At 55.4% G+C, this 14,674-nt stretch overlaps 5 protein-coding genes across 5 annotated transcripts; 2 read left to right on the forward strand and 3 right to left on the reverse strand.

The window, feature by feature from the left end:
- Nucleotides 1-5,010: 5,010 nt before the first annotated feature.
- On the reverse strand, nucleotides 5,011-6,734 carry EsH8_I_000564 (cytochrome P450; the record flags this gene model as incomplete). The annotated part of the gene is made up of 2 exons (XM_083267977.1): nucleotides 5,011-6,543; nucleotides 6,597-6,734. The coding sequence occupies 2 exons, from the start codon at nucleotides 6,732-6,734 to the stop codon at nucleotides 5,011-5,013; spliced, it is 1,671 nt and encodes a 556-aa protein (XP_083118415.1).
- A 1,238-nt stretch (nucleotides 6,735-7,972) lies between these two features.
- Nucleotides 7,973-8,767, reverse strand: EsH8_I_000565 (uncharacterized protein; the record flags this gene model as incomplete). The annotated part of the gene is made up of 1 exon (XM_083267978.1): nucleotides 7,973-8,767. The coding sequence occupies one exon, from the start codon at nucleotides 8,765-8,767 to the stop codon at nucleotides 7,973-7,975; it is 795 nt and encodes a 264-aa protein (XP_083118416.1).
- A 1,274-nt stretch (nucleotides 8,768-10,041) lies between these two features.
- EsH8_I_000566 (uncharacterized protein) lies at nucleotides 10,042-11,445 on the forward strand (the record flags this gene model as incomplete). The annotated part of the gene is made up of 5 exons (XM_083267979.1): nucleotides 10,042-10,090; nucleotides 10,395-10,516; nucleotides 10,718-11,134; nucleotides 11,204-11,262; nucleotides 11,313-11,445. 5 exons carry the CDS (start codon nucleotides 10,042-10,044, stop codon nucleotides 11,443-11,445), a joined length of 780 nt encoding a protein of 259 aa, XP_083118417.1.
- Nucleotides 11,446-11,977: 532 nt separating this feature from the next.
- Nucleotides 11,978-12,788, reverse strand: EsH8_I_000567 (HAD-like domain-containing protein; the record flags this gene model as incomplete). The annotated part of the gene is made up of 2 exons (XM_083267980.1): nucleotides 11,978-12,540; nucleotides 12,614-12,788. The coding sequence occupies 2 exons, from the start codon at nucleotides 12,786-12,788 to the stop codon at nucleotides 11,978-11,980; spliced, it is 738 nt and encodes a 245-aa protein (XP_083118418.1).
- A 413-nt stretch (nucleotides 12,789-13,201) lies between these two features.
- EsH8_I_000568 (HNH endonuclease) lies at nucleotides 13,202-14,005 on the forward strand (the record flags this gene model as incomplete). The annotated part of the gene is made up of 1 exon (XM_083267981.1): nucleotides 13,202-14,005. The coding sequence occupies one exon, from the start codon at nucleotides 13,202-13,204 to the stop codon at nucleotides 14,003-14,005; it is 804 nt and encodes a 267-aa protein (XP_083118419.1).
- Between the last annotated feature and the right edge of the window lie 669 nt (nucleotides 14,006-14,674).

The following is a 14,674-nucleotide window of genomic DNA, read 5'->3' on the forward strand; positions in this document are numbered from 1 at the left end:
TTTGGCGACGCGACGGCCTGGGCCGAGCCAGCCGTGGGATTAGCTGAGGGCTGGGGGGCTGGGCGCGTGCATGGTGTCCCTCGACCTACCACCTACCACCGCCTTGTCGCCTGCAGAGGGAAGGGGACATATGGGGTTGGGCGTTACACTGTACTCGGTATGGATTCCCAAATGATGATGTTATTTTGACGGGGTTCATAGCTCAAGGCGGTTTAGTTTCTCGCCGCCAATCTTTTCCGCCTCCGCTTGGCCCGGAACCTAAAACCGGACTCGGTGCCGGCGTTGGAAGTGGGGCTCGGTTCGAGTCCCGGGCGGACCTGAGGCCCGCCCGTATGACTAGACCGTACCATCTAACCGCGGCACTGGGACATCAAGTTACCTTTGAGTGAAAGGTCGATTGAAATATTTTCCTGGTCACCTAGTTGAAGTCAACTCCAACAATACCGTTCAGAAGCACGTGCCTTGCTTGCCGTCAGAATTTACAAAAGGTATTGCGATTGAGCCCAAGCGAGTAATTTATCAAATAAGCCTTCATGAAATAAATTCGCATTATAATTCTTGCGCAAACCAGTATTAAGATATGCGGTACCTGAGGACTGGGGACTATGTGGGTGGACTGAGTCGAGCCATGTGCCAGTCGAGGGTAAGGTGACTTGGGGGCGAAGCTATTGGTCATCCATGCATGTAGCGTGCCACTCCCACCACCCAGCGCGGCAGATGCCTAAAACTACCATCGAATGAAACACGGAGGCCTCCTTGGTTGCAACCAAAGGCCGCACGTGAATTCTTCACGCAGCCTGATTTTTCTTCTGTGCACGTATAAAGACGTCCTTATAGAAAACTCTTTGCGCAGGCTTTGTTCTTTTATGGCCTTTGGCACAAGTTGCAATCGTCTACAGCGCCAAAACACTACCGCCATTTCGCAAACCAAGTTCTGGATACACCGTGTATTGCAGTACGGATGTCCATGGACTGCTCATTGAGATGCTCCAGGGACCCTGGAGATCTCGAGCCGAACCCAGATGTAGGCGGGATCGGAGTAAGATATGACGGGTCTTGAGACTAAACAAAGGGTTGAAACTCATCTGTTCCTTAAGGTACTCATCGGCTTTGTTGGAACTGCGTGGTTTGTAGTAATGCTGGTTATACTCCGATACATCCTCATATTCGACCCCAAATCGGACCCGTTTAAGCGCTCTGGGAACACTCAGGGAAGCGGCTCGAGAGACGGATTGCGCCCCAATGTCATCGACCAGCAGGCCGTCTATTTGTGTTCAAAACTGCGCAGTTTAGTCGGCGACCTACACAGGTGGGAGTTGGTCTTTGAACAGGTGAAGCTAAACCTAATCCTCTCCTTTTCTGGAAAAACTTGGCGTTCCCTAGTTCCACATCTAACCTACACAGGCTTTCTTAACTATGTGCGACGTACAGCTCCTTACCGGGCTTGGCATCCTACTGAGCGGTTATGTTGGGTTTATGTGTTACGTATCGGCATACCACTGGGAAGTTATTAGCTACCTAGCTTGGTTTTCAAACCTAACCCATATCGCATGCCTAACCGTTTTACGGCGTCACTTCTACCAAAACCAAGTGGCGCGCAATTGGAGGCTTGCTTTTATGGCTATTTTGCTAGTTGGACTTGTCACAGCCATTGTGCCCACCGCCTATTTTAACTGGACTTTTAGAGACCATGAAGGGACTTCAAGCTTTCAGTCCTCCGATGCTCGTTGCTATTATAGCAGAAGCTTGGCAAAGACATCATGGGATCACATATGTTCATTGGAGCCAGAGGAATCCAACTGCCATAGCTCTAGAACATCTCTCACAACGACATCGGCTTATGAGTCCTGCGTCATGTCAATTCTTCTCTTGACATTCAACTTTTTAACACGCTCAGTCAAATTAAGCAAAACATTGACGGATATTGCAAGAAATGACCTTCGTGAAAGATTAGGCAACTGGTCCATCTCCACGATAATCAAAATAATTAAGAGAACACATCGAGGAAGGATACATTCGACGAAAAAAAAATGGCCGTCTGTTGTACTAGACTTCCTTCTTTCGACTTATATTGTGGGGAAGCTCTACATAGACATTTATACGTCGGAGCTTTCTGACGTAAGTCACCCTCTATCCCTCATCATTACCAAGCAACGTACAGGTACGCTAATACGAACTTGCAGCTCTTTTGGCTTGTGGTCTCCGCTGTATGGGGCACTTTTCGTTTATCACAAATACGGAAGTTTGCTCCCGACGGTGATAACCAATGGGGATTCGGGCAGATATTACCAGTCTTCCTCCTAGCCGGGCCAGTCGTGGCTTTGTGGATTTCCATTAAGGCCGAAGGAAAAAGTAGAGAAGATGAATCCGAGTGTCCAGCAGCGCACGAGGAGGCTGCAGTTGTGGATTTCGGTGAGTACATCCATATGATGGAAGATTCCCCACCAGCGTCTGAATTGACATGGAATCAGCGTCTAGAACCATTGAGTCGTCCAATTTTGACGCAGAATCTCTATTAGCACCACGTCAAGAAAACTGGCAGGGTGAAACAGCAGGGATCCAGCAGCCCATCGAGCTAACAACGTATGCACAAAATCAAAACAACGCACCAAGCTTCCCAAAAAGAGCCACTCCAAGTAGATACCTACCATTTTTGACGTGGGATATTGTAAATGAAGAAAGCTCAGTTGAAATGAGAACTTCCATACATGCCCATTATGCCAATTCTCATTGGATGTCGGCGATTGCGATATTCACCTGTCTTCAGATTGCCATAGCGACGGGCATCATTCTAAACAGGTTCAAAGAAGGCAAACCGACCAGAACACTCGAATTTGGAGTATCTTATCATGGTTTCGGTCATACAAGTAACTGTTTCATTGGCATTGTATATGCGGGGGGTCTTTTCCCTCACGGCCGACAGGCATCGAAGACTCGAATGTTCTGCATCATGGTTATACTTTGGGCCATCAGCGGGGTTTTATTTTATTTTCTAGCGTTTGTAGACCTTTAAAGACTTAGTACTGGCACAACACTGGGATCTCTCCAATATTCACCCTATGACGCTGAAGAGAACATGATTTGAAAATTTCTAGATTCTTTTCCGACTCAGACAGATAAATCAAAACCTCGGGTTATTGTCTGACCGGAAACGAGGTCAATACCTACTTATATTGGCGAATGTTAGGTAGTTCGTTGCCCCCTTCTTTCAGTCCTCAATTTGTATGGGAACGCTTAAAATATTCAACTTGGAGGCCAGACTAAATTTATGCGTGTTGGTGTCACAGGGATACCCGTAGGTATGGGTGGTAGATTGACGAGTATGGAATATTTATTCACAATCTGGTAAATCGTGATGTGTAGAAGTGAAAATAGAAAGGTGAGCAGATGCTCGTGATATTTGATTAAGACAAGGACCATCGTCTTTCTCGCCTTCATAATTTCTTGGTTTCTCCGCCGCAGATTTTGAGTCAGGAGCAAAACTTGCCCTCGGTATCAAATTATGAAAGACTTCTGTGCCACTGTGTTCTAAACCCGAGGTAGAGTAACAACTGCTACAAAAGGAGCTCAGCGATGAAAACGATCGAATAGCTGGCAAATTTTGTGCTCTAAACTCGCATCTCCACGGCCAACTTACACACTCGTCCTCTAGCTCTCGAATTCTGGCCCTCGCAGCAGGGGAGAGGCGCACCAGCGAAGCCAACTTCGTCGAATCTGAGCCCTATGACGCAGAAATAGAGCTAGGGGCATGAAGAATGTTCGTGAACTTTCACAAGGACCAGTATATGCGATACCTTCGCAAGGTCCGGGAGTCAGGCATTGAACTGAGGGACCTCCTCAGTGATCTAGGTATCATGGCACCCTATCATGCAAAATCATCTTTGTCTATCACAATGCCCTGTCTAACCAGTGGAGTTTCATGCAGAGCTTACAAAGAGCGGTCCAACCGCCCCTCCTCTAGACTTTTGGTGCTTGATCGCCGTCAGAGATCGGCTCATCGCTGAGTCGAACGTTCTGCTCGAGGGAAAAAGATTGGCGCGAAAAGCAGCTCTGAGGTCTCTTTCAATCCAAGTATCTGGTGCTTTAGGAATGTGAGTATTGTTGTCCTATCGCATATTCGTCGTGGATTTTCCTTTCTTGACTGACGTTTGCGTAACCCTAGAACTGGGCTCCAATCCTTCTGGACTTTTTGGGCCACGGCCAAACTGTTCAACATCATCGCGCTATCATACGGGTTATACAGCGCTTCGAAGACTGCGTTGGTTTGGCGGGAAGAACACAAATTGAAATTGGTTGTTGAGCAGGCCACCAAGTGGGAATTGGAAGAAGAGGACAAAGACAAGATAGGGTGGTCTTCATTCATTAATGGCATCAGGGATGTAAAACAGCGGCTGAGGTTACTATTCTGATTTTACTCGATTGCAATTTCTGGTTCATATTCGTATCGGGCCACTTTTGAGAGTACAACTTCTGTTTGAAATGAGGATCTATAACGACTATTGCTCTGCTCCTGACTTGAACTCGTTTCACGACAGGCACATAGCCCAGCCGGTTTCCAGTTCCTTTTGTATGTGAAATATAAGCCAGATTTCTTTTAGTAGTCTTCCGCGATCTGACTTGAACCACGCTCTTAATTGCCATAGCTATTGGAAAACGGACGGGATCCCAAACTCTCCAGTGGGCACATACGCGTGGGACTGAGTCTGTCTGTCTAGCATCCTGAGGAACCCTGGACGTGCCTCGGCAATCGCATTCCGGAACCTAGGATCCGTGAATGGCCAGTAATGAAAAATGTCCCTCAAAAACCAGATCATCTCTGCAAAATAATAGGGCATACGGTATTCTAAAAAGTGGGTGTGTATAGTAATGATAAAAGCGCTTACGATTAAGGAAACGGTCCCAATTATCCTTTGATCTCTCTCAAAAAGGTAAGCACAGGGGAAGATATCGAGATGAAATGTCTAACCCATGAGACAAGATTGTATTTCACTTGCGACAGTGCTAAACTCATCATGACTTTCCACGGTACCCGCTCAGCGATATCCGGCACGGGTACGCGTCCGTGGGGTGCGCGGCGCCGGCCTCGACCATGAAGACCCTCTGGCCGCCGAGCCCGCTCAGGTCCATCTCCCTGCCGCCGTCGAGCTCGGCGTAGCAGTCGCTGATGTCGAACTCGCGCACGAGGCACGCCAGCACGGCGTTGGCCTCCTTCATGACGAGCTGCTGGCCGACGCACAGCCGCGGGCCGTACTCGAAGATGCGCCAGCCGCCCTTGGGCGGGTACAGCTCGTGCGCCGGGTCCGTCACGAGCCAGCGCTCCGGGAGGAACTCGTCCGGGCGCGCCCAGTACTTTGGGTTGCGCCCGATGGCCCAGTGGAGCGTGGTCACGGCGACGCCCTCGGTCGGGTAGGCGTTGCCCTCGGCGTCGGTGATGACGAGGTCCGCGCAGCCCTGGCGGGTGCCGCCGGCGGGCGGGAAGAGGCGGAGGGACTCCTTGACGCAGGCGCTGGTGTAGGGGAGGGCGTTGAGGAGGGCGGGGTTCTCGGCGATCCGGGCCGGGGTGGACGGCAGGTCGGGGCCGAAGACGTCGTCGTGCTCGGCGCGAACGCGGGCGAGCACGTCCGGGCGCGACGAGATGTTGTGCAGGCAGTAGACGAACGTGGACGCCGACGAGTCGTAGCCCGCGAAGAAGAACATGCGCATGTTGCGGGTCATGACGCGCAGGTAGTCGGCGTCGAGCTCGGCGCGCCCGGCGTTCTGCGGCTGCGCCAGCCAGTCCTCGATGGCGCTGTCCAGGACCGACTGGAAGTTCTCGGCCTTGTCGCGGTGCTGCGCCTTGTTCTGCAGCAGGGTGCGGAAGCGCGCGTTGATCTGGGCCTTGATGTGGTTGTCGAGCACCCGGCCGCCGTTCCAGGTGCGGAAGAGGAGGAACGGGTCGATGGGCCCGAGCAGGTTCTCGGGCTTGTGGGAGGTGAACTTGAGGCGCAGCTGGCCCTTCATGGCCTCGGCGAGCGGGTGGCTGCGCTTCTGCGTGTCGAGGCGGACGTTGAGGAGGACCTCGCCGATGATGTCGATGATGAGGTCCAGCATCAGGGGCTCGAGGCGGAACATGGCGCCCTCGGCGGCCTTGGCGCGCAGCTTCTCGGTGAGGGTGGCGATGTTGTCGACGATGATGGGCACGGAGGCCGTGATGTTCTGGTTGCTGAAGCTCGGGTTGAAGAGCGTGTGGAGGTGCTTCCAGGTGCGGCCGTTGGTGTCGAACTGGCTCGGCCCGCCGGTGATGGGGTGGAACCAGCCGACGAGCATGGGGGGCTTCTGCGAGCCCGTGATGGGGTGGTAGACGGCCTGGTGCGCCATGTCCGGGTCGAGCACCATGAGCATCGGGTCGGCCATGGGCCACGTGTCGAGGTAGTAGGCGCCGTTCTTGAAGGGCTCGCCCAGCTTCGCCAGGACGTAGTTGGCGTGGACCCCGGGCGGCAGCGTGTCGAAGGCCTTCTTGGCCTCGAGGAGGTTGCCGAAGAGAAAGTTGTGAGGCACGACGGGCTGTTCTTGTTGTCAGAAACGATGGCAGGTAGCATTCGGCCTATGCGTCTCACCAATCCTTGTCGTCTCAGCTCGGCCATCTTGCCGCGGTGCTTCCTCAGCAGCTTGACGAAGTACAGCACGGAGCCGAGGGCGGCCACCACGACCGCCGCCGCGATGGACTTTAGGAAATAGACGAGAGCGCCGTCCATGGCGTCAACCGGGGCAAAGATGTCACTTGGAAGCTCGACGTGCTGGCATCACCCGTCTCGGACGAGGGCAGTGGTTAAGTTTGCGCGGGGTCGCGCAAGTAGATGTAGCGGTCTGCAATAGTCACAAATAATGACAAAGCCTTCCAGAGCGCGCGGGTGTTGCGCTGTCTCTGGATATTGAACTCGTTGCTCACCTACGCGCCGACGGTGCAGGTCTTCTGGCCCCGATGCTACGACAAGATGGCGGGCGGATGAAGTTGAATGTCAGCGGGATGAGCGGAATGTCCAGTTCATAAGCGGACAATATTTCCCCTGGGTATGGGACACCCCAGATAAGGTGCGAGAGTGGTCGCGCGTCTGTTCACTGTGAAATGACAAATTACCGCGCCTGATTCGTCGGAATAACTAATTAGGCATCACGACTGGGATCAGGGGGCATTGCGGTCATCATTAATTACGGTAAATGTTAGCGCTGACAGCCATAGCGCCGGATTCCGCAAAATCACAGGAAAACAATTGATAGACCTCAAAACTTTTTCTATTTCAGTGTGAACATTATAGTTCTTTTCGAGTTTACACGTTGAAATAGTTTTTCAACCCCAACTTGAGTTGGTGCCTGTGATAGATTATCTCCATGACGCCGTTGCACTTGGTTTGCGCACGGATGGCGATGTAAAAGCCTGACGGATAGCTAGTTCCTCCCTCGAATCCGTTTCGAAATGCTCCTTTTTGCATGGCTTTTTTTTATTTTTACAAGTATGGTACATGACACCCAGGTTCTCGTAGAGACAGGTGTTCCTGTTAATATTGGACAGGTAATTCCGATAATTCTGAACGTATAGCAACAGGCAAGGCGCTGCGCAGTGTTCATTTTGGGTATATGCAATAAGTCGTTCAACCTCCAGATCCCGCGTCCAGCTTGGTAGGCATCAATTGCATCTGAAGACTCATGCTTTTGGTCTCTCATTGGCCTGCTACAGCAGACAAGAACCGCCGACCTTTGAGGCCTATCGAATACTATCGGCGGGTGGATGGGTGAACGGGCGTGTCGTTCGAAGCATCCCGAACATCCGATACCCCATGGAATGATGCCTGCATAAACCCAGAGTTAAGTGATTGACACCCAGCACACCCGTGCATTTAAATGTTTGAATGTGATCTGAGTGGCATCATGAAATCGATGCTCAATGCAAAAGATTGCTGATCTCCGAAGTTTCGGTCGTGAGCCAGCTCACTTGCTACCTTGGCACGGCACCGGCCAGCCCCACAGCAACGGAAGACGTCAAGAACTCCGTGTCGTTGTAGTTTGGCTTGCAGCCCCGTGGCGCTTTGCCCTTGGCGAATCCGTGGCTGTAACCTCCACCGAGGACGGTCATGTCTGTCGACGAGCCCTCGGATTGGTCGTTTCTGCGAATAGCAACCAGCGACGACCCGCGCGACATCATCCAGATCTCGTCACCCGCCCTCGTCTGGCTGGGAACCAGTACAAGAGCCCCGTGGTCCTGGGTCAAGGCCAGACGACGGCTGTTGTGCTTGATGAAGACTTCGAGAAACGGGATCTCGGTGTCCGTGGTGGCGGCGAGCGGCCCGCTGCCCGAGATGGCGTCGGTGAGCAGGTTCCTGTCGTCCAGGGCCCAGAACTGCCGGAACGCCTCCGGATCCTCGCCAGCCCCGACGGCCTTCTCGAAGTCGCCCAGACCGGTCAAGCCGTTGAGGACGGGGCTGAGAAACCTGCTGAAAGATCGGATGATCTCCTCTCTGGTGAAGCCCTGGGGGTGACTGTCGGTGGTCGTCTTACTGAGGTTGTCGCCGGAAAGCGTCCGCATGAGGGTGTTCATGTGATACTCTTCGTCCGGGCTCGGTGAACGCATTTTGTAGACGAGGGCTAGGAGCTTAACAAGAGGTAGGAGTTGTTTCATGTGTGACAGCTCCTCGGATACGTCGACAACAGTGTCGACGTAGGTGCCGCCCAGTTGCACTTGTTCCGACTGGAGTTCCTCGACAGGCATGTCTTGGTTGAGTGGGAGATTCATTGTTGTGGGGGATGGAATTTTTGGTAGGTTGATACTGAAACCGAGAGGTAAAGAAAGAGGAAGGAAGCCGGCAGCAGGTGGAACATATATCACGAGCGCCGGCCAAGACTGTCGTCACCGGCGGGGTCATAATGGCCCAATCTAGCCGAGCCTAGAGTTCCGAGTTGCCGGAGTCGGGCAGCAGGGATGGCGAAGCCGGCATGGTTTTCAACGCGCTTGCGCCTGCTTCTTCGTCTCCAGAGAGACAAGACAGTCTGGGGCGACTGGGGAAGTTTGGTTGCGTAAACCGGCAGGGCCAAGGCAGGATGCGCGGTTGGAGGGGGCTCGCTACAGGGACTGACGGGGCCAAGACGGCCACCATGTCATGTCTACGGAGACGGCAAAAGCTTGAGTGCTGCGTAGTGGGTGCGGTTTGCGTACTGGTACTGCAGAGTATGTGCAAGACCCATCAAGTCAAGCGTGCAGGATACCCCATGCTAGGTTCGCGTCGCCGCTTGGCGCCGGGATAGCTTAGATCTTGGGGTCACAGTGTCATCCGATTTAGTCAGGACGCACTCGGTGCTGAAGCATGATCTGCGCCCGCGGGATGATTGATGCCATGGCTTGGGCGTAGGCCAAGGGGCGTGGGATGCCGATACAGACTCGACTCGACTCGATTGACGAGCAAGTGTGTGTGTGTGTTTGTGTGTGTGTAAGGATCAAGATTTGGAGCCAAGTGTCTGGCTGAGATGACGTCGAGCCCGGATCCGCTCGTGACGGGCCCCGTTGCTTTAGCGCGAAAGTGCCCCGGATGTGTGCGGGCACACTGCGAGGTACGGTTCCTACTTCAGGGCCCGCTCGTCCAATGTTGGGACCACGGCAGCACAGTCCTCGTTAATTACCCTGCGCAACGACTCGGATGCGAGAGTAGGGAAAAGATGCAACCGACGCTGCTCGTTCCATAGTTGCAATTGCAGCTGCGCTTCACCTTGCAGCAGGCATTGGAATGCAAACCCCGTCCCTGTCGCCCAGGGGTCCACTGGAACGCCAGATCAGTGTTCTCAGCGCTGATGATGTCAAGTGTCTCGTTCCCGGCGAGTCGGCACCAGTAACCCTCCGTGCAGCCGGCGACACTGATCTGCCATGCCGCGTTGATCAAACCCACATCTCTCCCTGCCAATGAACTTGAGACGATACAGATCCTTCAACACGAAAGGCGTCTTTTACGTACCTACAACTGCGGTTGACTCGTCTGTCTTTTGTCACCAACAGCGATACCCCTCAGAAGCAACAAGATGGTCAAAGTCCTCATCATCATGGCCGACTACGGCCACGACCCAACAGGTAACGCATCCGCTCGTTCATCTTCATGTTCATCTTCATGTTCATCCATCCGCCCAACGCCGAGTCCCTGTCACAAACCTTGCCCTTGCCGTGTGCCCTTGCCGTGTGGTCCCAGCTCCGTCATCTCCCCGCCGTCTCCCCTCATCCGCCCCCCTCCCATCTCCATCTCCATCTGCTTGTCGGGTGGGTAAACTCCGCACGCCATGCCCCGTCCAGAGGCGGGTTCCCTGCACCACCACGTCCACCTGCTACTGAACCTGCGTCACGGACCGCAAAGCTAATCAATGTGTGATCTGCCTCGCAGAGGTTGCGGTCCCCTACCAAACCTTCAAAGATGCAGGATTCGACATAGAGTTTGCAACCGAAACGGGCAAAATGCCCCGATGCGACAACCGGATGCTCGAGGGCATCTCTCAGAAGCTGCTTGTACGTTAAAACGATTCCAATGCCCATCACTGTCGATCAACGTCGCACCACGGCACATGGAGCGCTTGCGGATGCCCCTCCAATCCCAAAAAAAAACAAAACGAAAAAAGATTTATCCCACTTTTCAACCAAGGCTATCCGGCGCCGAAACTAGAGTTTTTTGGGGCGGGGACAAGGCTAACATGATGTCCGCTTGACCAGGGTGCCGCGGCCTCCACCAAGAAGCTCTACGACGCCATGGTGGATTCGCCCGAGATGCAGAAGCCGCTGTCCTGGAGCGCTCCAGGGTTCACGCTCGACGACTTTGACGTCGTGCACATCCCTGGCGGCCACGACAAGGAAGTCCGGCAGCTCGTCGACTCGACCGACGTCCAGAGGCTCTTTGCCGACTTCTTCCCCAAGACGAAGAAGCCCGGCAAGAAGATCGTCACCGCCATCTGCCACGGGCCGCTGCTGCTCTGCAACACCAAGGGCGACGACGGGAACAGCGTGCTGTACCACTGCACGACCACGGCGCTCCCGGGGTGCTTCGAGTCGCTGGCGTACCACGGGACGAGGGTGTTTCTCGGCGACTACTACAAGACGTACGGCGCCGGCACGGAGAACGTCGAGGATTCCGTGAGTATACGTCACGCGAGGCTGGCCGTCTTGTCTCGGTACCAATGGGGAAAATGCTTACTTCGTTAGATGCGCAAAGCCGTCAAGGATCCGAGCCAGTTCAAGAGCAGCTGGGTGCCCAACCGGCCGTGCGTGTCCCAGTCCCTTTGGCGGCAATGGCCTTACTGACATATCCCAGCTTCGTCGTGGAAGACACCGAGTACAACTACATCAGCGCCAGATTCCCCCCCGATGCGGCAAAGATGGCCGAGATGGCAGTCAACCTGGCCCATCTGGTCCAAGGCTTCAAGGGGGAGTCGGTGGACGCCTAGTCAGGTAGCTCATGCTTTCTTGTGTTTTGACGATCGAGATTCTGAGCCCTCTGGAAACGAGCGGCATCATGAAGCTGGAAAGCATGGCCCATTTTGGATAGCCAAAGCTTGTTTTCGTTGGACAAGAAACACGCCCCTCTTGGCACGGCCATATGTCTATGCTTATCTTCGCGTATCTACGTCCACGATGCTTTTTTAAAGTTTCAGTGTATGAACCACATGGCTTCCCCAGACCCTCGTCTTTGTGTCCTGTGCATACCCGCAAGAGGCAAAACGATAGAACTATATTCATGGCTCGTGCAATCTTGAAATGGCGTCCGACCGCAACCTGAGCAGACTCCTGTAAAGGTAGTTTTTATATCGTTTAATTCGACCACCGAGAGTTTCTCGCTCCAAGCCGGCTCCGCAGCTCCGGCCTCAAGCATGATGCCTGGAGGGGCGACTGTCTTCGATTAAGAAGAGTTGCATCAGGCTGCTGCCAGATACCCTTTCGACCTGCATGAAAGCAAGATTCCGTAGCCCGAATAACTAATCATTCAGCAAGCTCTCTGATTCTCTTGATGGCCTCGTCGACACCCCCAGCAACAATGGTCGGCTCGACCCCGATCGTAGTGCCCAGAGCGTCCACCCACCCGGTCCCGGCCCTGTCGATCCACGCAGACCGCCACCCGGCGGCCCTCGAGCCCAGCGCGTCAAACGGGTTCGAGCTGATGAGCCAGATGCTGCCCTCCCTGCCGGACATGCCGACCTTCTCGGCGAAGTGGGCATACGCCCGCGGGGCGGGCTTGAAGCACCGCGCCTCCTCGACGGTGACGAGCTTGCCGGGGCCAAAGACGTGGGCCGCCCGCGACAGCTCGGGGGATGTGCGCATCGACGCGCCCACCATGTCGTCGGTGCCGTTGGAGAAGACGTAGGCGTCGATGGACCCGTCCTCCGCGACGGCCTCCATCGCCGACTCGATCTCGGGGAAGACCCGCAGGCCGTTGTAGGCGTCCATGAGGCGGTCCTCGTCCTCCCTGGAGAGGGCCAGCTTCTTCTCCGCGGCGGCGTGCTTGAGCGACGCGCGCGTCAGCTCCGAGAACGGGCGGTAGGTGCCTGGGGGTTCATCTCAGCCGCATGTCCATTAGCAGAATACCTAGCTAGGTATCGGGAGTCACCCCCGGCGCACCCATGCTGTTGATCCGCCACGTGTACTCGAGCTGATACCTCCGCCACTGCGCCGCCAGCCCCTCGGCGTGTTCAGCCCCGAACACCTCCGCCAGCTCGCTGGCGATGGACCCGGTCGACAGGAGCGTGCCGTACAAGTCGAACGCGATGGTCGTCTTGGGCTTATGCTGCGCCATGGTTTCTGACCCCGGGGGTTGGGGGTTTTCACGCTCGCTTGGCCGGTGAGTCAGGGCGGCTGTTCGCGTTCGGCCGGCGTGGAATCTTCTATTGCGTTCGCCGGACAGGTCACTCGCTGATGGGGACGCGGGAGTGTCGTCCAGAACGATTTACAGGGCGTGCAACGACGACCCGCCTCACTAAAAACGCGGGGAACGGGATGCCTGGGGGGCTTTTACATAACGCCCCTGTAAACTCGCGCTAAGCTGCCATTGAATCCGACCAAAAAAAAAAAAGAATTAGCAGCGGGCGACTCATAGGCTGGCTTCGGCGTCACGTCCGCCCCCAACGTCATCGATTCTCATCATTTCATTACAAAATCTCAAAAATCCCACCTCGCACGCGGGGGTCCCGCCGTTCTCATTTGTCAAAGATGGGGAGATCAGACGAGGAAACGCCCCAGTTCGAGACGTTCCGGGACTGCCTCTCGGCCGCCATCGTAGAACGCGTGTCAAAGCCGGCGGCCAAGCCGAAACGCCGCTCCAAGAAGACAAACGCCGCGGCCGCGGCCTCCCACAAGCCCAAATCTCAAAATGATGCCGCTGTCGCCGCCGCTGCCGGTGACCCCCCTGTAGATGCAGCAGACATGGCCGAATTTAGCTCGTACCTCGCCTCCGAGGCCTTCGACTCCTTCCCCGAGGCCCTCAGGACCCTCTCCCACGCGGCCTACACGGCGGACCCGGCGCTGCACGCCAGCCTCGCGCTGCCCCTCACCGGCTCCGACGTCGCCGAGATGCTGCCCACGCTGTCCCCGGACGTCGCCGACTCGCTGGTGGCGTACGGCATCGTCGACCCGGACAGGCAGGGCGCGCACGAGTTCCTGGCGCCCGTCCTGAGCGAGTACGTCTCGGCCCTGACGGCCGCGCCGCCGCCGCCGCGGTCGACCCGGGACCAGGCCGAGGGCTGCGAGCTCTGCGGGCGCGACTGGATCGGGCTGACGTACCACCACCTCATCCCGCGCATGGTGCACGAGAAGGCCGTCAAGCGCGGGTGGCACCGCGAGGACGAGCTCAATAACGTCGCGTGGCTGTGCCGGCTGTGCCACTCGTTCGTGCACCGGTTCGCGGGGCACGAGGAGTTGGCGCGGCACTACTACACGGTCGAGCTGTTGCTGGAGCAGGACGAGGTGGTGAGGTTTGCGCAGTATGCGAGCCGGGTGCGGTGGAAGGGGAGGTAGGGTCTTCGTGCCGGGGTAAGGATGTAATGCAGCCCCATGCGGCTGGAGGCCATCGTGAGCCGGGGAGGAAGAGTTGGAGTCCCCAAATACGCAGTGCGCGACTTTTGGGCTGAATTTCTCTTATGAGGTCTCCTATCCCATTCGCCAAACTCTGATCATTCGGTCATCTTACGTGGATCAAGAGCTCATATAGCCATCAAGCTTCCCGCAGCACCTCGATGAAGCACCGGCCTTAACGGCGATGCAAGCCTATTTCTGCACGCGGTGTCTGCTGCCCGGAATCAGCTGCAGAATTCCGTGTTGCCGAGGCCGCGGCGGGAGATGTTGAGTTGTGGAAGGGGCAGGTTCCGGGCGTCTTGCGGGTGATACCGGTGTAATTTTTCCCGATGAACACGGCGCTGGGCGCTGGCAGGGTGGTGACGGAGGCGGCTACTTGGCAGCAGCCGCGAACGGAAGAGCAGCCCCGGGTATGTGGCAGGAGGGGGCATAGGGGATTACCACGGTTGGGATTACGGTTTCAGGAGCATGGCGCTCGAGGGAAGGGGTTTGTCGGTGTAGATTGCTTTACCAATGATTAAGGTGCTTCTAGCGCTGTCCGAGATATTCTTTTGCTACTGCAATCTATCATTGGATGTGGTGTGAGCGGCTTGTTAGGTGTACGGGACGACG

This window comes from Colletotrichum jinshuiense, chromosome 1, assembly GCF_051148585.1.
Source record: "Colletotrichum jinshuiense chromosome 1, complete sequence".
Classification (NCBI taxonomy): domain Eukaryota; kingdom Fungi; phylum Ascomycota; class Sordariomycetes; order Glomerellales; family Glomerellaceae; genus Colletotrichum; species Colletotrichum jinshuiense.